The sequence below is a fragment of the Ochlerotatus camptorhynchus genome, unplaced genomic scaffold (genome assembly GCF_037179485.1).
Source record: "Ochlerotatus camptorhynchus isolate MF236.1 unplaced genomic scaffold, CSIRO-AGI_Acam_v1.1 ptg000292l, whole genome shotgun sequence".
NCBI lineage: Eukaryota > Metazoa > Arthropoda > Insecta > Diptera > Culicidae > Ochlerotatus > Ochlerotatus camptorhynchus.
Window position 1 is genome coordinate 1,517,487 of NW_027040781.1, and position 27,272 is coordinate 1,544,758.

The window sequence follows — 27,272 nt, forward strand, 5'->3', positions numbered from 1 at the left end:
TAGGTCACTTTGGATTGGAGTGACCCATATATGATTTACGATTAACTGTGCTTGTTGGACGGGGTCTTCAGAAATTCAAATTTTTTTTTGTAAAACTCCTCTTTTAATGATTTCAAATACCTATAAGTTTTCTTCTAGTTACTGGTGTACCGAAATTTGAAGTCAGACTACCCTGTATTCAAGTAAGGTTCAAATTCCTGTACAATACTAATAATTTTCGTTTTTGGTTTTAAAATTATAATTAGCTTGGTTAATATATGGAATTGCATTGCAGGTTCCATTGTAACCAAAAAACGTTCCGCTTCCGCTATCATTGCGCTTGGGCCTTTATGCAAGGAACTAGCCAATATGGAATATTCTTACAATACAGATTAACGAATCTTATTTGCCGGGTAATTATGAAGCAACGATTTCATTTACGAGCATCACAACAAATCTATAATTTTCCTGTTCGTCGGTGAGTTTCAGTTGAATGAAAATGATCCAGAATTTGCATGCATGACAGCAGCTTTTGCTAAATCAATCGAACTGTTTTCATATTTCAGTTCAACCGATGCCGGTGATGTAGAAGTAAGCGTGACTGCTTTCTTACCCCAATGAGTCTGGGTTCAATCCCAGCCGAAATCGGTGGGATTTTTAAGATGCATAAAAATCTCTGGTCACGTCTTCCTTCGGAATGGAAGTAAAGCCGTTGATCCCGGCCCATGTGTGTTTGAATGGATGGGATATCGCCAGTGTGGGCCTTCCTGCACATTCGATTGCCGTCAATGAATGGCAATCGATGCCCGTCGGTGATTGGCACTAGATTGCGGAACAGAGACTTACGTTAAAATATAAAAAAAAATATTTCAGTTCTAAATCTAAATCTAAATTTAAATAATAAAATAAATAAAATACTAAATCAGTGCTGAAAAAATCATTTCTCCTACACTCACTTAACTGAAAATGAACAAAACCTTAACAGATTGACCAACTACCTGCATGAATTTGAAATTTGACATAACAGCATTCTCTTGATCAAGGCAACCTGTGAGTATCGAAGTCAACATTTGTTTTCCTCTGTTGTTGTCAATATTTATATTCGTCTTCATCTTGGTGAGGATGATTTTGAGGATCAAAAGCAAAATGATTATTTTAATTTTACACAAATATAGTGTTGAAGAATCTGTCGAGTTGGTTTTTACTCACAGATCGATGGCAAGTTATTGCCTCATGCTGAATTGATGATAATATAATAATTTTACTCCAAAAAAATATGATTATTTTGCTTTTGAGACTCGCTTCTGATTTGGACAATTTTGGGTTGGATAATCAAACACTGGTGAATATCAACAATTGCGTATGTATAATGAACTCATTTTGCTCGTACGTAAGAGCGAAGATTTTCAAAACAAACGCAATTCATCTACATTGGGTTGAAGCGCTACTCCTTGCTTATGATGGTAGATGACATAAACAGACACTGAACCAAGGGGTTGGTCACTCCACACAATGTGCCAAAAACAGATTTTGCACACCTGGGCACACTCATTGAAATAGTTTGGCACCCATGGTAAGAAATTTTCATGATCTTTAAAGTTACTGGCAACACTGAATTATTGTTTACAAATCAATGTTTTGCATTTCAAACCTAGAATTTTTGCTTTATTCTCCGAAATTGAGTTGGATCCGCAACTGCGAAAATCTTAAGGCCTGTCAACATCGCATGTATAATTACACCGGTTTCGTTATGAACAAATGCAAAAATTGCGTTTGTTTCGCTTGTAGTTTCTTGTGGGAGAAAAGAAGCAGCCAGGGAAGGAATAAGGAAGAGAAACGGCCCTTCATTGAACAGTTCAAAATCGGCTAGATCTAGATTTTATTTTTCTGTGGCTGCGGGATTCTGGCTTTCGCTGATCGCCGCTTCACGGGCACATAACCATTCCGATGGCACTGATAGTGATGGTCGCTGAAAACACTGGCGATGAAGACTGAGTGGTGTGGTGGTGAAAGCAACAAAGGTGAACATAGCTGCTAGTGGAATAACTTTTGTTCAGCACTTGTTTAATGCATCCACCTGCTTCTCGGAACACTTTCGTCGCATTCTTCAGTAGGTACATGACCTTGGTCACCTCAAACCGAGCATCCACGTTGTCCCAGTTCGCTGCCAGGTAGCCATCTGATTTCCGCAGCCTATTTTGATTCCCGAGTGTTCTAGCGATTTCAACATTGGCAGTAGCTTGCTCCGGCGGCTGTAAATTAGAGGCCAGTGACTAGGCCTATACAAACAGCAGTGTTTGACAGTAGGCAGCATGTCCCGGGCTTAAATCGTTTATTTTGCTGTGCTGGGCCCGCAGTCATTAAATTATAGTTCAGTTGATTTAGGTTAGCGACTGAAAGTCAATTTTTATATGTTATATGCGACAGTTAGAAGATACTGAGAGGTTAGCACATATCATCGGCAAGAGACGTGCGTGTGAGAAAATTTGCGAAAAAAATCTAAGGGCACCGGTGGGATTCGAACCCACAATTCCCATTCAGTACACAGGTGCATTGCCAATTATACAACGGTGGACCTATGGTCTACGGATGTATTTGGCTAATGACATATGAGTTTCGAATCCGTTTCCCTCCCTTAGTCTTTTTGCGCAAGCGTTCTCAATACACAACAATCGTCTATTACCGACGATATGTGCTTGTACCGCAGTGCTTGTAGTTCAGTTGTTTAGTTTCAAGTCTGATATTGCGATGTGCAGTTATACCAGCTATAACAGAGCGAGTATAGCAAAATGGCTTAACTTTTTGAAAGGCACCTTAGTTCGATTCCCGGTCCGGTCGAGGGAATCTTTCGGGTTGGAAATTTACTCGACTTCCCTGGGCATTGAGTATCATTGTGCTTGCCACACAATATACAAATTCATGCATTGGTATTGGCATCGAAAGTTTTCAATTAATAACTGTGAAAGTGCACTAAGTTGAGAGCACGCCATAAGCTAATATGCGATAAGGGGCTGTCCATAAACTACGTAGACAGATTTTTCTCCATTTCCAACACCCCCCTCCCCCCCGTAGACAACCGTAGATATTTAGCAACTCCCTCCTCCCCCCCCTACCTGTCTACGTGGTTTTTTCCAATACTCCTAAATACGCTGAAAACCGAAAAAATAGAATTTTTCTGAAAAACAACAATTCAAATTTTTATTTTTATACGTAGATATAACTAAAATATAACAAGAAGAAAAACTCAAGAGTAAAGTAAGAATTAAAGAAATATAAAAAAAATATTGAACAACATTTTTACAGGAGGCAACTCAACAGAAACGTTATCCAGCCAGACAACCTCCATGACATCTGCTGGGCCGTCAACCACACAAAGCACTTCCTCCGATCGCTAATTCAATATTTTAAGTGGCCGTGCCTTGAATTGACTGACAATCGGTTTGTGGAAGTTTTTAATGTGAGCTGCCACATTGCTCTTTGATGCAAAGTATAGGCCATATACAGTGCACACGCGTCCTGGAAAAAGATAAACATTAAGAAAATAATCGATACCGATTGTCGTTTGGGCAAATCCAGACCAATGAGCTAAAATCGGAATTTCAGACTCGACCCTTTCAGATTACCGTGAAACTTTGCAAATTGTTCGCTATGGTAAATCATTAACTCTCCCGATAAAAAATTTGGGGGTACCCCCCAAATAACATACCAATTAACGTTAAATTTCCATTTTCTGTGTGAAATTTGAAAGATATTGAAGGAAATTTACTTCGTAAGTATTTGGATCCATATGTTTTGTAAAATAAAACTTCACTTAAAGTTACATTTTCCCAAATTCACATTGAACAATCATGACTGATTTTCTCAGAATTTGGTTGGCCAAATTTTGAAATTAAAGTGGTAGTAGCACCTTTATTGTATACCCATCAAGCACCGTTAATGATTTTTTTTTATTTTGAAATTTTTTTAAATAATTAAAATAGTTAATTATGTCATCGCTCACAAGTTTGGAGTCACCCTAAAAAAACTGAAAACCTCGTACTTTGATAATTTATAACTCATTGTAGAAATGACGTTGTATAGAGAAATGATAAGAAAATTATCTCATCAATACATTGAAATAGCAATCTATCTATCTGAAAAATGTTTTCAACGGCATTTATCACAGTAGAGGAAAATCGAAAGAAAAATCAGGAAAATCCTTTTACTAGCCTATGGCTAAAAATCTCTCAAATAAAGGAAAAAAAAAGGAAAATCCTTCGCCAGGTTTATGAAAATTTTCTTTTGGTTTAATACATCCTTGAATACTTTTTATCTTTCAGTGGTAATACTAACGACCGGCCATAGGATCTCTAAGAAAACTATCATTTTTTTGTTTAATGATTTTCTTAAAATGGCCCATAATCGTCCATTAATTTTTCCGATAATTACTTTAAAACGGTAAAAGATACCAGAAATTTCCCCTAGTAAAAGATAAGAAGTAATGCAGGGTTGCTTCCACTCACTTGCTATAAAAACATATTTTTTGGAATTATGCAATAATTAGATGATATAATGATATGTTGTACTTGTAAGTAACGAGAAGATGGTGTAAAGTATGTGCTTGACTCATAAAACTTGTCAATTTCGCTTTCAAAGCGTCACAATAAGCGATCTTATGGTTCGTGAGCGTTCACTCAGAGTGAGCACTCACGAGTCGTAAAATTGCTGATTGTGACGCACTGAAAGTAATATTGACGGATTTTATGTGTCAAACACATACTTCACGTCCTCATCTTGTAACTTACAAGTACTAATTATCACTATACCATCTCAAGATTTCATAATTCTGAAAAACATTTTTTTTATAGCAAGTGAGTGGAAGTAACCCTGAAGTAATGTACACCGGGGCAAGTTGAAACGGTATTTTGAAACTTGAACTTTAAGCCTCTCTGGAACAGTAATTAATTTAGATACACCAGATGTTTTTACACCAACAGTTTCATGAAAGTGTTTTCCAGAAGCATATTTGTTAAGCATACAATAATAGTGTGTATTATTTCATGTTACCCCATATAGTGGGGTTAGTTGAAACACTTATTATACAGCAGTTTAACGATGAAAATTGTAAAAAAAAAAATCCTTAAAACACATTTATTCATGTATAAAATAACCCTTTGCGGATATTATAAACCCCTGGCGGGATTAAAAGTATCCTCGTCGGGTATTTCCATCACTGCGACCATTTTTCTGATCTATTGTGATATATTCCCCATTTTTTTTTCTTTAGTTATATCAAGATGCCGTATCACTATTATTAGGAGTGATCGCCATCGCTTGACTAATAGCATTATCCCAGCACGGCATTATACTTCGAATAAAGTGCACTGCTGTACTGGGAGTTGTTCCCCAAATGCCAAAGGGTTTTATCAGCCCCTTGTCGAAGAACTGACGCCTTTTATTGAAAATTGCCGGACAGTGGCATAGCAAATTTTCCGAGTCTTCCTTTTCTATGCCACATAAGCGACATACATCATCTTGAAGTTTTCCAATCAGCTTCAAGTGATAACGGCTCGGACAATGACCTGTTATGAGACCTGCATGTATACTAAGATCTTTCTTAGAAAGTTCCATGATTTTGTGGGTCACAGAAATGTTTGGATTAATGAATCGCTTCGAATGCCTAGCAATAGTGTTCTTCCAGTTTTCCTCCACTTTTGAAGATTCCCACGCTTTTAGCCCCATTCTAAGAGATGCAGCCGATAAGCCACAAAAGGGCTCTGGCCCGATGAACTTATGAGAAGATCCGAGTCTTGCTAGTGCATCAGCTCTTTCATTTCCTTCAATCCCGCAATGACCAGGAACCCAATATAAGTTGACTTGATTATGACAAGACAATTTTTTAAGTGATTGAACACACTCCCAGACAAGTTTTGGTGTACATGTCGCCGACTTTAAAGCATTTAGAGCAGCTTGACTGTCGGACATGACGCATATATTTGAACTCATATAGTTTCTACGCAAACATATAATGGAACACTCTAAAATTGCTTGGATTTCAGCTTGGAACACAGTTAGCCATCTGCCCATAGAAAACGATATTTCTATCCCTGGGCCAGTTACTCCTGCTCCCATTTGATTGTTCAATATTGAACCATCTGTATAAAAATCAATCGATCCTGGAAGAAGAACCGGGCCACCAAATTGCCATGAATTACTCCCAGGGTCAACTACTTGAAAAAGTCGATTGAAATTGTATCTGTTCTCCATCCAGTCTTCGTTGTTCCTTACTAGAGGGTTGATACTAACAGTTTTTAAAATCCTAAGATGTCCTCTAAGGTCTCCTTCAAAGAGTTTCACTGACCTTGTAATCCTTAGAGAACACTTTTCGGCTTCTAGTTGTACAAATTGATGCAATGGTAGGATACAAAGCAAAGCATCCAATGCCTTCGATGGTGTACTTCTCATTGTACCTGTTATTGAGAGAGTGGCTAACCTGTGTAGTTTATCTAACTTTCTCTGAGCAACACTCTCTTTTGTTTTTGGCCACCAGACCAATGCACCATAAGTAATCCTGGGTTTCACAATTGCCGAGTAAATCCAATGGATCATTTTCGGTTTCAGTCCCCACTGTTTACCGAATGTTCTTTTGCATATCCATAGAGAATTAGTAGCTTTGTTTATTGCCTGCTCTATATGCATATTCCAATTAAGTTTACTATCGAGGATTACTCCAAGATATTTGACAGCATTAGAAAGTTCCAAAAGTGTGCCTTTCAATCTTATGTTGTCTACTGAAAATTTCTTCCTTCGCGTAAATGGCACGATAGTAGTTTTAGAAGGATTTATGTTTAATCCTTCCCTATCACACCACGATAAGACAAAATTTAAAGCAATTTGCATTCTGTTAGCGATAATACAATCATATTTGCCACGTACAGTTATGACTATATCATCTGCGAAGCTAATTATTTCGAAGCCTTGGACTATTAAATTTTTGAGAAGATCATCACCTATTAAGGGGAAGCTTACCGGCCCGAAAATAAAAAAATATTTTCGGTACATTTTTATTTCTTTAAAAATATTGGGAAAAAATATCAAAAATCAAAGAAAATCAGTTTGTTCCTTAGATTTTTGTCAAAAATTACATGTAAAATTTGTTTTCTATCTCATCATGAAAAAAAAAATTGGACTCAGCAAAACCGAAAAGTCGATGTTTTGTGGTTTTTTTGAGTCCAACTTTATGCCATAATGACTTATAAAAAATGTTTTTGCACGTGAATTTTCTTTGAAAAATTAAAAAATATATGATTTTCTTAGAATTTTGATATCTTTTTCCAATATTTTTAGAAAAATCAAAACGGAGCGGTGAGCTTCCCCAGACCACAATATGACGTCTGAGACAAAATTGTAGAAAAAAAAATGCTTCTCAGAAAAAATATAAAAGATTCACCAAATTAATGTAACTTTTGGTACAAATCCATAAAAGTGTTAAAAACTTTAATAACAGAAAATGACCCTCTTCAATATTTTTGATTAAAAAGCATACTCAAAGTTCTATTGTATTGTGAAATTTTCAAGTTGAACACTTAAAAATTGACTAAAATCATGGCACAAATTTAAGACTTGTTGTTTATATGTACAAGTTTTTGTAAGTTTTTTCACAGAAAACAATTTATTAGGTCTAAGCAATCAAATTGTGTGTAACGATATACCAAAAAGTCGTTTTAACAAAAAGTTAAAACATTTGACTAGAAGTTCTTGTTCTATGATATTTATCAATTTTTAAGTGTCCATTATGAAAAATTCTATTTTTTGTAAAAATCATAAAACAACAACTTTTAATCAAATATTTTAAATTTTTGTTTAGACGATTTTTTGGTATATAGTTGAACACAATTTGATTGTTTGGACCTAATAAATTGTTTTCTGAGGGGAAAACTTGCAGAAAGTTGTATAAACAAAAAGTTTTAAAGTTTTTCCATGATTTTTGTCAATTTTTAAGTGTCTAACTTGAAAATTTCACAAAAAATAGATCTTTGAATATGCTTTCTAATAAAAATTGTTCAAAAATATTAAAAAGGGTCATTTCTGTTTTTAATGTTTCTAACACTTTTTAGATTTTTTACCAAAAACTTCGTAAATTTTTGTACCATTTATATTTTTTTCTGAAAAGCATTTATTTCTTCCTACAACATTGTCTCAGATGTCATTTCGATTTGTTGTGGCGTTTTCGTAGATTTATTGAAATATTTTGAAAACGCCATTTTGAAACTTTTTGCATGATTCAAAATGGCTTAATTTTAGCTGAAATGTGAATGATTTACCATACAAGGCAACTATTTATATAAAGTTTCATGCAAATCGGAGAAGGTCGAGTTTGAAAATCATTTTTTTTGCTATTTGGCCTGGAACTGCTCTGTTCAATCACAGTGATATCACACTTCCGCTAATAGTTACGCCTTCCTTTTCAAGCACCTTTCAAGCACCTTATTCAAGCATAAAAAATTATAAGAAAAAATGTTTCACCCTGGCAATGGATTTCCGGATTTTTCATGCGGGTTTTTCGTGGATTCCTGAGATGATTTACTTATGCCACGGATACACTTGTATGAGAATCTATGAGCATAAGCATTATTTGTATAATAATTATGAGCACTTAGCATAAACTAGTAATCCTATCCTATATATATATATATATATGTGACCAAGATTACCAATGGATTTGTTTTCAAAAACGATTTTTTTTAAGTCAATTTTTGAACAGCACGGCCGATTCCAAAGATCAAAATATAAAATGAAAGGTAATTAAAAATGCTTCTTAGGAAAAATATGATGATAATACTCTACATGTCTTTTTTGATTTATGTTAGCTATGTATCAATGGAGACGTATGGTAGTCTAGTTGCTAAGGAGTATTGAGTAAAAACCCAAAACTTAATAACTTCCAAAAATATAATTCAAAACCAAAAAAAAAAATTGCTGATTTTTTTAAATTTTGTGTAAAAAAGAGAGAATATCTATTCGTATTACTCTGTCCTGTGGATTTCCTATATACATGGAACTGTTATGCGAATAGCGGTGGTATCCACAAACTATTTCCACTTATCTCCAACTCTTCTTGGGTCTCTCCTTAAATGATACTGCCAAATAATTTGAATATCCAGCTAATTTGTCAAATCTTACTTAAGGCTCACGCACATTTGTTTCGTTTGCGAAGCGTTGATGCAAATTTGATAGTTAGATAATAGATTGAGCTTTTATTTTGCAGGAACGTATTACAACCGGATCAAATGTGCGTGACACTTTATGCATTGTGCGCCGGCCTTCAACCGTTTGCACTAAGCGAAATGGAATCCTTTTAGATGAATTGGAATAGCATTTCGCTGCTGACCTTATATTTTATTCTAACTGCATAATACTCCAGATAGTGGTCATTTGAATTTCATAGACTTAACAACTAATCAATAGTCCAAAAAGGCCAATAATTCGGTCAGCACACCAAATTTTATGCAATTCAACTGTTTATTCCTGTGGGTTATGTTTCCTCATAATGTTCAATGATTGGGATATTTTGTGGTTTTGTTCTTGGTCTCTCAATGAAAATGTTCTATTCGGAATAAATTTGTAGATGGAAGCATCACAATAGTAAGCGGCTAAATACATAAAAAAAAACTGTTCTAATAAAACCACGTAGACAGGACCTTCACCCCTCCCCCCCCCCCGTAGACAAACGTAGACATTTTTGGAACCCCTCCCTCCCCCCAAAGTGTCTACGTAGTTTATGGACAGCCCCTAAGTAATAAGCTTGATATACAAAAAAGAAGAAGAAGTAGTTTGAAATTCCACATATGTTAGGTGGTTCTATGCTTTCTATTGACAAAGCATCTCAAACGATGGTGTTGGAATTGTAGCTCCGCGAACATTGGAAGTTAGCACCTTAGCTGCTACCGATCCTCATTTGAGTTAATGGTCCACGTGGGGCCAAAAAGGGGGACATTACGTTGCTTTTACTGCATTCGTTTATTTGTGTGGCCATAAAAATTACATGAGATTTTCGACATGATTGAAGTGCATCCTCTTGGATGTAATATTAAAATTTATTTTTTGCTGTGAAATTTTATTGCTATTATTATGGGAATTTTTATCAGCTACAACTTTGCAGAAAATCATTTTTCTGCCAAACGTCAAATTAAATAGTTATTAATTTTTTAAGAGATTGATAATCTTATGGCAAGATTAAGCAACTGTATTGTGGGCAACACTGTATTCTGCAATGTGACAGAGTAGCCATGATTTTTGTCCTCTATTCTACGCGCCATAAACACCAATGTTGCCTGTTGAACAGGTGATTGAGCATAATCATAAGACATCAGTGACTTGAATCATTAATAATTTTTGTTCCTTACATTTGATCGAAAAGCGGTCTTGAACAATGTTGTAGTTGGGAAAGTTTTCAACAAGCTCAGCTATCATTTTCTAAAGTAGAGTGAACTGGTGAATTTTGAGATAGATATGAACCGAAATTATGATTTCTTCATAGTAATTCCCATATAAACTTCAAATGGTTTGTGCCAAGTCAGTTTCTCACTAAATGAGTTCAAATTTTGAGAGGCTAATCAGGGCCCTATTTGGAACCGTTTGAGCACTGCACAGTGGTCCAGAATGCAGATTTAGGTGGAATGATATGTTTTGAGCCTGAAATTGAAACTTTAGAATGAAAGTTTCTTCTACAAAGTTTTTCCTTATAGCTAGGCCCTCATTTTTATGACAATGAATTCTAGGGTGGTTCCTATGATCACTAAAACAAAAAATCTAACTTTTTTGTTTGAATAAATTAAGGTATATATTTTTCGGCAAAGTTATAGCTGAGCTAGTTTTAAGCAACTTTGTTCAAAATAACTTTTTTGTATCTCTTAAATTGGCCGATTTAGAGCTATTTTCTTGAATTGAGTTAGGGTGGCTCACTTTAAAAAAACAGTTGTTTTGCTCTAGTTTTCTTATTTCGAATTTCTCAGCAAAGGTGTCTTCAAATAAAATTTAGATTTTAAGAAGGCGCAAATTTTTGCTGCACATAGTTTGTCAGTATCTTTCGCCGATCAAGAGTTATTGACGTTTTTATACTAAAAATATGCACTTTTCAAATGTTACTATCTCTGGTTGGGGCAAACAAAAAAAAAGTTTTATTACGGCATTTGAAACGGCGTATGTTATTCTCAATAATTTGAAAAAAATAATTTGAGGTACAGGCAACAAATTCAGCTATAAAACACTCGTCTTAAAGAGTTTAGAAAGTCTCTAGAAGATGACTTTCACGATAAATTTCAAATAAAAAAGTTATTGGCAAAAGATGGATTTCATAGGACCACTCTAATGACAAATTTAAATAAAATGAGGTAGTACATTTGTTTCAATATTTGGACATTTAGTGTCTTCGAAAAAGTTTTTGTTCTTAAAAATTCCCTTCTTTTGGTGTTTGCAAACGTCATGGAGGTCCTCAAATTAGGTATTTTTTAAAACTAACTTTTATGTTTTACAAAATAAAAACATGTGTTGTTTAAAAAAGTTGTAGCTAAGTTTATTGCAAGCATCTTTGTCGAAGAAAAAATTTTTCTATCTCTTAACGTTCTAATTTTAGAGTGATTTTTCGGAGTTGACTTAGGGTGTTCCTGGAAAAAATAGTTTTTTAGCACTAACGTTTTTATTTGAAATTTCTCATGAAAGTTATCTTCTAGAGACTTTTAAAACTCTTTAAGACGAATGTTTTATAGCTGAGTTTGTTGCTTGCATCTCTTATTATAAAAAAGATATACCTAAATATAGTAAAAAAGATGAATAAATTCAAATTGATTTTATACGAGTTAAAAAAATAACATACCTCCAATTTTTTCATATTATTGAGAATAACATACGCCCTTTCAAATGCCGTAAAAATTTTTTTTTTGTTTGCCCCAACCAGAGATATTAACATTTGAAAAGTGCATATTTTTAGTATAAAAACGTCCATAACTCTTGATCGGCGAAAGTTGACAAGCTCTGTACAGCAAAAATTTGCTCCTTTTTAAGATCTAAAAGTTATTCAAAGACACCTTTGCTGAGAAATTCGAATTAAGAAAACTAGAGCAAAACAACTGTTTTTTAAAGAGCCACCCTAACTTTATTCAAGAAAATAGCTCTTAATCGGCCAATTTAAGAGATACAAAAAAGTTATTCCTAACAAAGTTGCTTAAAATTAGCTCAGCTATAACTTTGCCGAAAAATGTATACCTTAATTTATTCAAACAAAAAAGTTAGATTTTTGATTTTAATGATAATAGGAACCACCCTAGAATTCATTGTCATAAAAATGAGGGTGTAACTATAAGGAACAACTTTGTACAAGAGACTTTTAGTCTAAAGTTTAAATTTCAGGCTCAAAACATATCATTCCACCTAAATCTGCATTCTGGACCACTGTGCACTGTGGAGCGGAAATTTCAAATTTAGCATCAGTCTACTAAGCATGTACATGTTTTACACCGGATTCAATCAACGAACTAAATAAACCATGAGATGATTGGTCCAGAGATTTAGATTAGGTACATACGATTAGTCAAAACACCGTAGAATACCTTGATTAGGTTGTAAACCACAAATATTTGGATCCATACCTCTCACCAAAGTCTTGAGTTCAAATCCACCAAGGTCAGGAAGCTGATGATTAATAATAACAAAAACACTCGGATTGTGACCATGTTCTATAGTGGCAAACATATGACACGTATGGTACGGAGAGCGAAAAGGTTAATATTCTGAAATGTAAATTTATTTAGCTCACATCCTTAAAGGCTTTATTTCAAAAGCTTGTTGATCACATTTCCCCAAAAACAATCAAAAGTTATTTATATTAAATTTATTCCAAACAATTCTCAAAAAAGTTCATATTGATGTTTTAAAATATCACAACCGTTTCTGATAACTTGAGTTTTTCAGACCACGGACGTCCACTGACTCATAAGCTCGCTGATCCTATTTTCGCTTATTGGTATACCCAGAACCCTTGGTCTGAAAACCAAGGGCTTTTAGAATCAAGGTTAAATCGTTTCCAACAGTAACAAAACAGGGTAATTCATTTCGATTTGAATCCGAGGAATTGTTGTCCACTTCTTGATTAACGCTAAAAGTACGGTGTGGATGGTGTAGAAAGTCTTAATTCAGCTACGATCAGCCTAATGCCGCGGATACACTTGGCTGACAAACTATGAGCATGAGCATTACTTGTGTAATAATTATGAGCACTATACAACAAATACATATACAAAAATTATACAAGTGTGACCAGAGATGTGCTCATAATTTATTATACAAATAATTAACATGTTCATAGTTTGTCATACAAGTGTATCCGCGGCATAAATGACTTTAGTTATCATCACATAGCCAAGATCCTAATGGATGGAATAAACACAACGATCCAATCCCAATAAACGAGCAATGGGTGGAAGATTTTCATGACTATCAGTTAAACTGATTTCTGTAACATGATAAACGGATAACGGTAAGTGATACAACTAAGGCGTAGAATATTTGAAAGTGCATTCTCCGCGGCATCATTCAATTAGTTTTTGAAAAAAAAAGAGTCATCATCACTTTACATTTGTTCAAAATTTTCACACAAAACGACGTACAAAAGCTAAACAAACAAATTGAGTTTGTCTAGGAACGATGGTAACAATCTAACGCTTAATATTTCTTAAGTATTTTTAAGTATTTTTAGGTATCTTACATATCAGTATGAACTTTTTATGTACAACGCGAGAAATACTAAGTTTAGAGCGAGCTGCCCCTAGGAATTGAGTGTATTTCACTTAGACATTATTGTATATATTTGTGCTAAAGATTCACTTTTTTCGCTCATTTCCCCGCCAGGTCCCGATCGTCATCCTCAAGACAAAAGATATGCGCAACTCGACCAACATCTTCCTAACCAACCTAAGCATCGCCGATCTCCTGGTGCTGCTCGTCTGCACGCCCACCGTTCTGGTCGAGGTGAACTCACCACCCGAAGTCTGGGTGCTGGGAGAGGAAATGTGTAAGTAGTAAATTACATTCTCGAAAACTATCTAAATTGCCATACCGGCATGCATATCCCCTTTCACTTTCGTCGGTTTGTGATTGCAAACACGAAATGTGCAGCAAGCGTCACCGTCGAACCGACCAACAACGACGACGGTGACGATGGCGGGCGAAAGCTCGCCACAGATATTATCATCCATTATCACGCAGCGACGGCCTTAATTGCATGCAATTTATTTAAAAACAATTCTATTCGACCGACAGCTCAACAGGTGTGAGGTCGCTTGTCAAAGGTGCTGTTGTTGCTGCTGCCTTCATCCAACCTGTCATGTGAGGGGGCGAGGGGTGGTGCGGCGGGTGTGTGAAAGGGTACAAGCTGTTCATTTGGTTGTAATTAGTAAAAATTTCCAACGCATTCCGACGTGAACAAAGTTTAATTAGCTAATATTGTAAAATGCAAAAATCGTCGCGAGGAAAGCGGTGTCGTAGCTAGGAGGCGATGGTAAAGGAAGAATTCACGGATAAAAATTCCTGTTGACGACATTGTTCCAGCAGGTTTTTCGTTCGTCAATCGACCGAGCGTAGGAATGCAAGGGGGAATGTATTGAAATGAAACGTTGTTGCTCGAGCTGGATGTCGAGGGCAGCAAATTGCAAAGAAACCACCAAGAACCGGTTCGAATGAAACAACTGTATTCATAAGCACAGCCAGCAGGGTTGATTTGTCTCCATATAGCACAGTTCCAATCATCCTGCAGTGGATAATAGAAATTTGGTTACCAACACTGTCGATCACACCGGAAGATGGATCACTTTCCGAATAGCTCATCTCGAGACGGGCGTGTGATTTACGGTTGTGGCGTGCGTTGTCCAAACTTGTTGACTTCGGAGCGTTGCGCTTTGTTTTCAAGTGATCAATATTATATATCTGCAGGGAAACGATTAATCAAAATCAAACCTGAATTTCGAACAAAGACGATCCCGACTAACTCTTCAGCACCTCCCCGCCACTGCCGAAACGGTCGGCTAATGAAAATGTTTCGTTGTCGGAATTCTGACATTTGGGTACATGAGGGGGAGGCGAACTGCTGAACGTCGTTCAATTATATTACCTGTTGTTTACGCTAATGAAGCCCGGTGCAGACAACAAAAGTGAACAATATGCTACTTATCATATAGTCCAAAATGGGACCACTGTTGATGGTAAGGAAAAGCGCTGCACCGCCATGAAGAACGACGTTTCCTATAGGTGTATCGAACAACAATAAATTATAAACCGACACCGACAATTTGGCACATTGCGCATCACATGGATACTGGCTCTTTGTGCTTCGCGTTCCAGCGATATTTTTTATCACGGCATTGAGTGTGCTTTTAGAAGTCGTTACGATCGAGCGGGAAGCGGAAGGGAAGATAAAAATATCGTAGATGCATTAGCATCTACACACAAGCGAAAAGGAAGATGCTCATAAGTGGGTTACTGTTTGCCACCGTCAAGCTTACGAGGTTCAATTTCAAAATAGATATCGATAAACTTGGCTAGGACAGATCTTTATTTATTTATTGACGTCAATCAGACGTAGCCCGTTTTGTTACAATTTGTCACAATTGATCCGTTATCATTTACGCATGGAAAAGTTGTTATCTTGGTGAATTTGATTGGAAATCAATCATTAAAAAGATTGTTTATTACTGGAAATGATAATTATTAACTCACTCAAATTGCAGGCGTCTGAATTTTAATTACGGTATTTAAACAACTAAGGGTTGTGTTACAAGCACGACCGCAAAACTTTGACGTAGGTCTACGAGATTGTATTTTTTGCTCAATTTTATAATAATTACAAAGCTATTTATTAATAAATTTTATTCTAAAATAAACAAACATTCAAGTCAAAGTTTTGAAATTAGGCGATATTCAATATCCTTAATTGAACTCAATTTTAATATTTCAAAATTCAGTTCCTATTTCATTCAAAATTAGGTTCCAAACATACACAACCAATTTTCAGGCACCTACTGAATAGTGTTTAGCTACAGTAACAGGAGTGAAAATTCAGTGTTTAATATACATTTCATATAAAACCACCGGTTAAAATACTTCAAAGTACGTCACACTATATTATTACATTTTGATGTTGCAGAATTATGTCAGATAAACTGAATTTTATTTGCGCTTGTCTTTTATCTGTATTCAAACAAAAATCCATCAAATAGTGAATGCTGTAATTCAATACATTGAGAGTAAATTTTTTTTTCATATTGACATATATTTTAGTGAGTTTGAACTGATAGTCTCGTTTACACAAGGCATTGGACTGTATTTAAATTTGCAAACATATGGTTCCATTTTAATAAGTCTCTGTCCGGATTTCTTTCGCTGATGTGTGCCATGAAAGTTGCAAATCGTATACTAACAAATCAGTACGTTAAAATCCAACATGTTACATTTGTGTAATCTTCATTTCACAAGTAACGACGGCAGTCTCAAAACAGCAGATGAAATGAAAGCGAAGTTTCAGTTGGGACGTCACTTCGTTCATTAGTACTGCCTGGTGAAGAAATTTTCAACCAAACTGATCACCATACAATAGGTCATATAAATCTGATCAACTTTCCCAAGAATAGCAACCATCTATCTAGTTGAGCTTTCAAGTTAAAGCTAGTAATTATGAGTCAAATCGTATACTCGCGCAGTCTGGTGTGAGAATTCAGGACTGAGCTATCCACTATACCTTAGGTTATGTAGACGGCAACCTTCTATCTTTTCGAGATGTCGACTTAAGCAAGCCATTAGTATCAAATGGTTAGAGATTTTTTATGGAGGATTACGTCTTTCGGCAACATATTGGGGATGAAATTTTAAAAAACCAAAATCGACCGCGTTACGAAAAGTGGTCAGGTTTTGATCACTTATAACTCCGTCAATAGTGGATGGATTTTTATTCTAAACAAGCCAATCGATTGGTATTTTTTTCTACAAATCTGATAAAATTAATACTTTATCAGTTTTCAATAGGTCACTATTGAAAATTTCACAAATGTCCAACTGTTGTAATGGTGATTAAAATTATAACCGATTGCCTACAAAAAATGGTTTCCCTAACATAGTCGTCAAATATTGATACCGAGCACGTAATGCTACGTCAAATCTACGGTCGAGTTTTGAATACAACCTCTTACTTTTTTTCGAATGAGATACGATAGGTCTTGTAATTCAGCACAACTTTTCTGAAAAAAGAAAACTTCTATCTAGTCGTACTGTCAAGTTAAAGCATGCAGTAAGATGTAAAATTGTACAGTAGCATCAGCTGGTGAGTGAATTCTGAAAACAGCTGTCGATCATCCAATAGGTCTTATTTGTCAGAACAACTTTGACCAGGACAGCTACCTTCTATCTAGTCAAGGTCGCAAGTTAAGGCAACCCCTTATTATGGTATACACACTTAATCTAGCTCGGTAAAATCTCCAACAGCCGATTACCTCGGCATTTACTTTTACTGATATATCTGCAAAACATCTGTTTGTTAGCTGATATATCAGCATAATGATATTTGTTAGCTGAGTCTCGGCAATTGTTTTACTGAATCTCAGCAAAATTAATTGCAGAACTACTCGGCTGTTGGAATCTCGGCGAATTTTTTTAAGTGTGTACTATCAATAAAAAGTTAACATATACTAATGTGATGGAGGACTTAGATTTAATTTTGGGCCTACTAAGCACAACCCGTTCTTCGCCTCTATTTTTCGAGCGGATTATTTCACAAAATGGAATGTTTTCACTACAGATGCCTTCTAAATGTATTTAGCTTTTCGTACGTACCGTACGATTTCGCTAATAAAATTGTTGTTGTTATTTTTATTACGACGTGTTCTGGGTATAATCGAAGACTACAAATCAAGAAGACTGGCAACTCTGCCAAAAATCTGGAGACAGTAACGGCAACGCCTCTTCTGAGCAAAAGTCGAACCCGTGTATGACGGTGTGTGTTAATTCACGAGTGCATTCACACACATAGGTAGAATTAAATAGCTGTCAATTATTGGTTTTGTTATGATTGTCTCATAAAGTAAAATGTGTCTGTTTTTGCTTTATGCTGACAACGGGTAAAATTCCAGCTAAAATTGAACAGATGCGTAAGTAAATTTTGAAAATTTTGAAAATTAAAACTATGGCAATGATGTCCTGGTGGGACCTTTCTCGATCATTAATTTTCTATCTTAGAATTAGAAAAAAATCATGTAAATTTAGGTGCTCTGAGACTGACATATACGAATGTCAATTTTGACATAAAATTGAGTCATAATAGACGCACAATTCAGCTCAATCAAACGTACTTTTCGTCGAGTAACGAACTTTTCAGTTTTTTTTTTTCCTTTGGTTTGTTTTTTCCGTCGATCTTGTTTTCCGTACTGAGCACCAATGCTACCGACGTGCCAGGAAGGCAGCTCCCACACCTGGACCCTACCTATTGACCCATCAACTCATGAACCGGGGACCAACGGCTTTACTTCCCATCCGAAGGAAGGCGTGATCAGAGATGTTATGCCTCAGAACATCCCGGCGGCGCCGACTGGGATTGAACCCAGTCCTGCTGGGGTGAGAGGTAATCACGCTTACCACTACACCACCGGCGCCGTTTACTTTTCAGTTTCGGAACACTTAACTTTACATGACATGTTTGTTTACGTCTCATCCTTTATGCCAAAGATCTTCCACTTTTCCTAAGCCCTTCAGTGATGCATTTATGGGCATTCGTATGGTGCATTAGTAAAAAGCATTTCCGTTCCACACGGCTTTTGCACCTAGCCACAGTGGGGAAGGGGGGGGGGGTTAAGTTGTGACGCTTGGCAACTTGGCACAGTACTCGCTGACCATTTGAATGTCACTGGCCAATCCGACACTGTTGTTATCATTCTCTGGAAGGGGTCAGTCGATTCCAAGAATTGTTAAAGCATACAGAGGAATCCTCTGAGAGGATCACCATCCGGTGGATTCATGTTCTGACAACATCTAAATTGGAAATATATTCTTGATCAATACGTACCGTTTGGGATTGTAGTCCTTCAACCTTTTTTTTCATTTTCTCCAACCTTATACCAACAATCAATACGAAACTATCGATTTGAAATTGGCTCACTACTTGACTAGCCTATTGGTCCCAAGCAAATCGGTTAACGTACCCCATTTAGTCAAAATTCTAATACTGCACAATGTTTGTTTTGATTCGCTATGAAAGTTTGACAGATAAAATGAGGGGTAAGTGGAATTTCCTATGTTTTGAGGGGTGAATAGATTAGCTTGGGACCGAAGATAGAGCTCGTTTCTGGTCACGTCTTCCTTCGGAAGAGAAGAAAAGCCGTTGGTCCCGGCCCATGTGTGTTGAATGGGTGCGATATCCTACGCAGGTGTGGAAGCTGCTTTCCTGCACTTTCGGTTGCCGTCAATGGATGGAAATTGATGTCCGTCGGTGATTGGCACTAGATTGCGGAACAGAAACCTACGTTAAATAAAGGAAATAAAGAACAGGCAAAATAAACAATATTTCCATTCCTCGTTTAACGTGATTCGCTGTGACATCCTTTTTCCAGTAACCACTTCGAAACTTTAAGTGCACACATATTAGCTTCTGCGACACGTGTAACATTTAAATTGTTACTTCAAGTTTGCTGCACTGCAGCATACATTAAGTAGCAATTTCAAACGAAATGGGGTACTGATTTCCGAGATTTGTGTAATTGAAAATTTGAAGTGGAAGTGCATGTACAGCCTACGTAGCGGCCATTTGTGGACTCTACAAGGAATCACCTTAAAAGCAAAAGTTACTTTCATTAGGTATCGATCGATCCGAGTTTCAATCTTCTACTTGATCCACCATGACAAATGTTTCGGGTTGGAGTTGGAAAACCACTGGTTTGCTGGGATTAGGATAAAAATTGCCGTGAAATTTTGTAGAACAAAACAAAAACAACAACGAGTACCGTGTTATGATTATTCGTTTCGGTGACATTAGGTCACATGCACAGTCACTGTTTATGATCAGTCGCACTAACACTTGTGCTTCAAAGTTCTACCTTTGGTTGACAGAGGCGCTGTTATCAGTAATTATTGCCTTCGTTCGGTAGCTTTTTAGCTAAAGTATCGAGGATTTATTAGATATTTTTCTGATAGGCCCAAAGTTCTCTTTCCTACACCATCCAATAATCTAATCTAATCTAATACAAACGCAGCCAGTACGAGAAAGTATCCTGGAAAATGATTAGGTTAGATAACGCTTAATCATTTTCCTTGTCAACATTGCTGTTTGCAGCATCTAAGATATGACACAAACATCAAAACGGCCAGGCCTACTGCGTTGCATTTACCGCAAAGATGATTCAGTGAAATGATTCGAGTTCGATTACATATATTCAAACATCGATGCATTTCGTGAATGGAAGGGTCTAGTCCTAGAGTTATCTCTATGGGTGTACTCTGCACATCGAACCTGATACCATAGAAGTAACTCTAATACCAGAAGGTTTCGAATAAACGTGCTCAACTTTTTAGTTCAGCTGTGGTACTCTCTTCGGTCCCAAGCTAATCGATGCACCCCACGGAACATAGGAAAATCCACGAACCCCTCATTTAATCTGTCAAATTTTCATAGCAAATCAACACAAACATAGTGTAGTACTAGAGTTTCGACTAGAATGGGGTACGTTAACCGATTTGCTTGGGACCAATAGGCTATTCAAGTAGTGAGCCAATTTAAAATCGTCAGTTTCCACCGGTTGGTGATACTTCGTACCTGTACGCAAATGTGAACATCGCAGTTTGCTATGATACAACAGAAAGGGCAGACGAACTCGACTAACGCTTCTTATACGCCTTTAGCCTACACATCTTTTAGAGTAATGAAATACGAGTGGTAAACGTGCAGGTTTAAAACACTCAAAGGTCGTGGTTCGAGCCTGACCTATTCCTTTTTATAATTCTTTTTAACATCATTGATTTTTTCCAATGCCAACGCCTGCTGGTTACTGCACTTGAGTATCGAACGATTTAAACGCTGCAGCAAATGATGATGGAACGATCGAACTTAAACATTGTACTCACGTTGAAATGTGTGTTCATTTGATGGAGTGCTTGCGTGAACACAGAGTGAATTTGTTTCTGCAGCGTGACGTCACAAATGAACTCAGTGTTAATCGGCTGAACCTTTTTGACAGCTCAGTGGTACCAACCGGTGGAAACTAACGATTTTAAATTGGCTCACTACTTGACTAGCCTATTGGTCCCAAGCAAATCGATTAACGTACCACATTCTAGTCAAATTTCTAGTACTACACTTTGCTTGTTTTGATTTGCTATGAAAATTTGACAGATACAATGTGGGGTTCGTGGATTTTCCTATGTTTCGATTAGCTTGGAACCGATATGCATCGATTAGCTTAGAACCGAAGATAGTACCAGAGCTGAGGCAAAAAGTTGAGCACGTTTCTTCGGGACCTACTAGTCTTAGAGTTACCTCTATGGTGGTACCATAGAGGTAACTCTAAGACTAGTAGCATAGAGGTAACTCTAAGACCACTGGGTCCCGAAGAAAATCATTATTATTTTTGGCTCACTCAGTACCAGAACAACGGTCCCAAGCAGTCCCAAGCTATTTCACTCACCCCTGCATGTTCTGCATGAATCCACACACCCCTGATGTTATCTGTCAAACTTTCATAGCGAATCAAAACAAACATAGTGTAGTAATAGAATTTCAACTAGAATAGGGTACGTTAATCGTTTGCTTGGGACCAATAGGCTACTAAAGTGGTGAGCCAATTCAAAATCGTTAGTTTCGTATTGATTGTTGCTAGTAGGTCCCGAAGAAACGTGCTCAACTTTTTGGCTCAGCTCTGGTACTATCTTCGGTCCCAAGCTAATCGATTCACCCCTCGAAACATAGGAAAATCCACTAGCCCCTCATTTTATCTGTCAAACTTTCATAGCGAATCAAAACAAACATTGTGTAGTACTAGAATTTTGACTAGAATGGGGTACGTTAATCAATTTGCTTGGGACGAATAGGCTAGTTAAGTAGTGAACCAATTTAAAATCGTTAGTTTCCACCGGTTGGTAGTACTGTTAACAAGCACTTAGTGGTTTTTCGAAAAAAAATACTTTGAATTTTCCGAATTTTAACTTGAAAATTGTCGAGGAAATGCGCGATGGAAGAAGGTTGCCCGTGGATATTGCAGTAGTGTGGTTTACTCCTCACTGCAGTCTAAAAAAATATCGAGAAAATCTAACCAAGAAAAAATCAACTAAGTCCACGTAAACAGTACCACTGAACTGTCATCAGATTGAGGTTAACCCCGACGGTGCAAATCCAAATGCTTATTTATGTTCAAAAGCCTGCTTGCACATCAGTACTAGGCTGTACCGTAAAGACTGACAGAAACTAACAACACCAGCTAGTAGGCTATGGTGTTAGTTTGCGTGGGTGAGTTAGCAGTTAAGACAAATCGTCGATTGAAGTGATTGTTTACAAAAGCAGATACAGGGGTTGTGAGAAATATAGGGTACTAGCAAAATTTTGTCCAACTTTGGACTGTTGAAACTTCGTTGAATATTGTTCGATTTTTAATCTTCAAGAAACATTCGACTGGAAAACTAATCAAATTTTATAGCGAGGCAATGTAAGTTACCATGGTTACCGGTGATATTCCGGGTTTCCTGAGGGCATGTCTAAATTGCTAAATTTGTGATGAGTTTTTCTCAGAGTGTCCGTTACTAATCTGTGTTTTTTGTTCATACACCAAAAATAGAACCATTTTCAAAGCAAATGACGTACCAATAGCTGAAATCGACTCAGAATCAACCGGGATATGGCTATTTCCCTGGAATCGGTCCTGAGGGAGGGTTCTGAGTGCGGTCAGTTCTTTCATTCACTCAAAACATGCCATGTGACACCTCTTTCTTCATGGTTTTTTACCAATAGGCTTTCTATAGACTTTAAATGGTACATTGACCACATTGGCCACTTTCGGAACCACCGGAGTGCCCTCGGGGGAACCTGAACCAAATTCATTTTTACAAAAATCATGCCGTGTGACACCTCTTTCTTCATGGTTTTTCATCAGTAGGATTTCTAAAGACTTTAATTGGATTATTGGCCACATTGGTCACTTCCGGAACCACCGAAGTACCCCCGGGGAACCTGAAGTAGGGTACAATTTCATTTTTATGCCAAAATATGCCATGCGACACCTCTTTCTTCATGGTTTTTCATCAGTAGGCTTTCTATAGACTTTGAATGGATCATTGACCACATTGAACACTTCCGGAACCACTGGAGTACCCCCGTAGGCACCTGCAGTAGGGAAAAATTGCATTTTTACGCCAAAACATGCACAGCAAAAAAAAGTAGTGTAAATTTCCGTTACTATGATGCACATAAATGGAGCGTCATATATCATACATGTTTAGATTATAGATCGTGTAAATTTATGAGACATGTCATGCAATATTCCATATATTGTATGCAACTGTCCACTTTTATTTACAACATTTCTTGCAAGCTGCTAGTTTACATGTAGAACTACATGAATAATGAATATGCATCTTTGTCTTTATCTCTTTTTCAATTTGATCTTACTACATACTCGCAGCGTGTGAGTATAGTCACATGAACACAGACAAAAGTAAAATTTGAATATTATGTAAGGATGAACTAAAATGCACCCCTGGAGTAAAATGCGTTGTTTTTCGTTGCTTTCCCATTTGAGTGAGGAGCGTGTTCCCACCATCGACGTCTGTAAAAAAGTTGGAAGAACTTTTGATTGACGATTGGTATTAAATACCTATTGACACAATTCATAAACCGTACGATTCAATTTCCAGACAAGTCCAAGGCTAATTGTTGCTTCCGAAAAAAACTTTCTCAATGTTATTATTGAATTTTCATCGGTGTATACCAAACTTTTCATATCTTTTCATATCGTCACATCTTACATGTTGACGAAAAGTATTGAAAAAAGAACTGTCGTACGGCATGTATTGGTGTAAAAATATAATTGACCTCTGCTATAGGTTCTCCGGGGGCATCTCGATGGTTTCAAAACTGGCCAATATGGTCATTAATCCACTTCTACAGAAACCTTTTTGATGAAACATCATGAAGAAAGAGCTGTTGTACGGCACATTTTGGTTCAAACATGTAATTGTACCCTGCTAAAGGGATCCCTCCCCCAGAGACATCCCGGTTGTGCGGAGAGCAGCCAATCTAGTCAATGATCCAATTCAAGTCTTTAAAAAGTCTTCTGATGAAAAACCGTGAAGAAAGAGCTGCCATACGGAATGCTTTGGTGTAAAAATTAAATTGTCCCCTACTACAGGTTCCCTCGGGGGTACTTCGGTGTTTCCGGAAGTGGCCAATGTGGTCAATGATCAATTCAAAGTCTATGGAAAGCCTACTGATGCAAAACCATGAAGAAAGAGCGGGCACATGGCATGTTTAGGTGTAAAAATGCAATTTTCCCCTACTACAGGTTCCCCCGGGGGTACTCCAGTGGTTCCGGAAGTGGTCAATGTAGTCAATGATCCATTCAAAGTACATAGAAAGCCTACGGATGAAAAACCGCGAAGAAAGAGGTGTTGTGTGGCATGTTTTGGTGTAATAATGCAATTTTCCTCTACTACAGGTTCCTCCGGGGGTACTTCGGTGGTTCCGGAAGTGGCCAATGTGGTCAATAATCCATTTAAAGTCTTAAGAAATCCTACTGATGAAAAACCATGAAGAAAGAGGTGTCACATGGCATGATTTTTGTAAAAATGAATTTGTCCCCTTCTACAGGTTCCCCCGAGGGCACTCCGGTGGTTCCGGAAGTGGCCAATGTAGTCAATGATGCATTAAAAGTCTATAGAAAGCCTATTGGTAAAAAACTATGAAAAAAGAGGTGTCGCACGGCATGTTTTGAGTGAATGAAAGAACTGACCGCACTCAGAACCCTCCCTCAGGACCGATTCCAGGGAAATGGCCATATCTTGGTTGATTCTGAGCCAATTTTAGCTCTTGGTGCGTCATTTGCTTTGGAAATGGTTCTATTTTTGGCGTATGAACAAAAAACACAGATTAGTAACGGACACTCTGAGAAAAACTCATCACAAATTTAGCAATTTACACATGCCCTCAGGAAACCCGGAATATCTCCGGTATCCGGTAACCATGGTCACTTCCATTGCCCCATCATAAAACTTGATTAGTTTTCTAGTCGAATGTTTCTTGAAGATTGAAAATTGAACAATATTTAACGAAGTTACAACAGTCCAAAGTTGGACAAATTTTTGCTAGTACCCTATATTTCTCACAACCCCTGTACGTCGATTTGAATAGTTACGCTTGAATTCATAGTTCAAGTAAGTTAAACATCGAATTCAACGGTACGGTTCGGGTTTCTCTTTTGTTTCGGTGACGTGTCAACATGGTGCACCGGGAACTTCCTCAAAGAAAGCCAGTGCCCTGCCTAGGGGCACGCAATAACTTTTAACTCCAATGCAGGCAACGGCTGTGTTATAATTAATTCCATTAACTACTGTTTCAATTACATTAATTACACACTGTAGAACATTAACTACTTTTTAACTTTATTAATTACAGTTGAAATTTCGTAATTAAAGTACATTAATTACATTTTCAATACTTTTAATTTCATTAATTACGGTTAGATAATTTTAATTACCGTCAGTACTACTTTAAAACGCATTAATTACTTTAAGAACTTGATTGTATTTTAACTTCAACGCACCGCTTGCCCCTCGTGCTCTGCATACATGAGTAGGCTGCCACAGAGCCGCGCCGAGCGCTGTTTTTACAAAGTCTGAAAAAGTGTGTTTACCTAGTTAATTGTCAGAACGAAATTTATTGTAAGTGTTTCAAATATGTATATTCGATTAAAATTTAATGAAACCTGTCACTGAGTACCGTATGCGTGATAATGTTTGCACCATCGTACAAATAAGGTTCCCGTTTCACCTGTGCGAACAATGCCTTGGTTTTCTTTGCATATGCACGTAACCTATATTTACTTAGTTTGGCAGTTGCCCCATGACGAAGTGGCAGCGTATTCGTGATTTGTCCCACGCGCAATTGTCGCAAAAAGACATTTCAATCGCCGTGGGAGTGTCCCGGTGGACCGTCAAAAGGGTTTTAGACCGAGAAAAGAAATGACAACTATCCGCGAAGGTGGCCACAGGTCGTCCGAGGTCAGCTCGGGTTTCGAGGGTTTCACTGCTATCAAAAGGAATATTCGGGCGTTCAATAAGGAAAATGGCAAATCCTGTAATCCTGTTCACCGACGAGAGCATGTTTACCGTCGATCCCGTATCAAATTCCAGAACCGACCGGTATATTAGTTCTCTTCCGGTAAAAGACGTGGCCGACGAGCACAAGTACGTGTATCTGATCAAGCATCCTGCTAGCGTTATGGTGTTTGGATTGGTGGCTTCCGATGGCAAAAAATGGACCCAGTGTTTATTCCAGAAGGCGACAAGGTCAACACGGATGTCTACATCGGGATTTTATGTAAGTATGTTCTTCCGTGGAGCAAAGAACAGTACGGTCCGAAGCCAAATGTTGTATTTCAACAAGATGAGGCTCCGTGCCACACCTCGAACCGCACTCAGAAGTGGTTGCAGGCACATCTTCCGTTCTGGGCGAAGGATATGTGGCCGCCATCCAGCCCCGATCTTAATCCGCTGGATTACTCCATATACCACGTCATGAAGACAAAGGCCTGTTCTAAACGCCACCCGAGTACAGAGCCTCAGACAAACAGTATAAGAACCTGCCGTGCATTCCGGAAGCGTGTGGAGGCCGTACACGTTCTTGCGTGTTGTTTGGTTTGCTAGCAGGTTCTCCGATGAAATGATTAATACTGTTATACACTCAATTCTTTTTTACGTAATTTTCATTGGTTTGATTTTGTCCTCAGCTGGGAGATAGTACAGAAGTTTCAATACCATAACATTTGAAAATAGGTTGCCTTAAATTATGATTGCTGTTTGAGCCGAAACAAAATCGCTTTAAAACAGCATTGAGTATATTTCACGGCATAGAACACTGGCTGAAAAACAAACATCACCTGACACCCGAAAAAAATGGTTGCTTGGGCAGCACATTCAATACAAACGAGATGATAAAATCGTTCATCAGAGAGCAAGAGAGTTCTTCAGAGTTACTTTGGATTTCTCTAAATTTCTCACTGTCTTCCCCCTGGATTTTAACGTAC

General features: G+C 37.3%; 1 protein-coding gene across 1 annotated transcript in view; it reads left to right on the plus strand.

The window, feature by feature from the left end:
• ETHR overlaps window positions 1-27,272 on the plus strand; it is a 315,230-nt gene that overhangs the window by 62,297 nt on the left and 225,661 nt on the right. Inside the window, exon 3 of the mRNA XM_065228526.1 lies at window positions 13,864-14,026. Coding sequence (XP_065084598.1) covers window positions 13,864-14,026 — 163 coding nt within the window. The remainder of the gene's footprint in view (window positions 1-13,863; window positions 14,027-27,272) is intronic.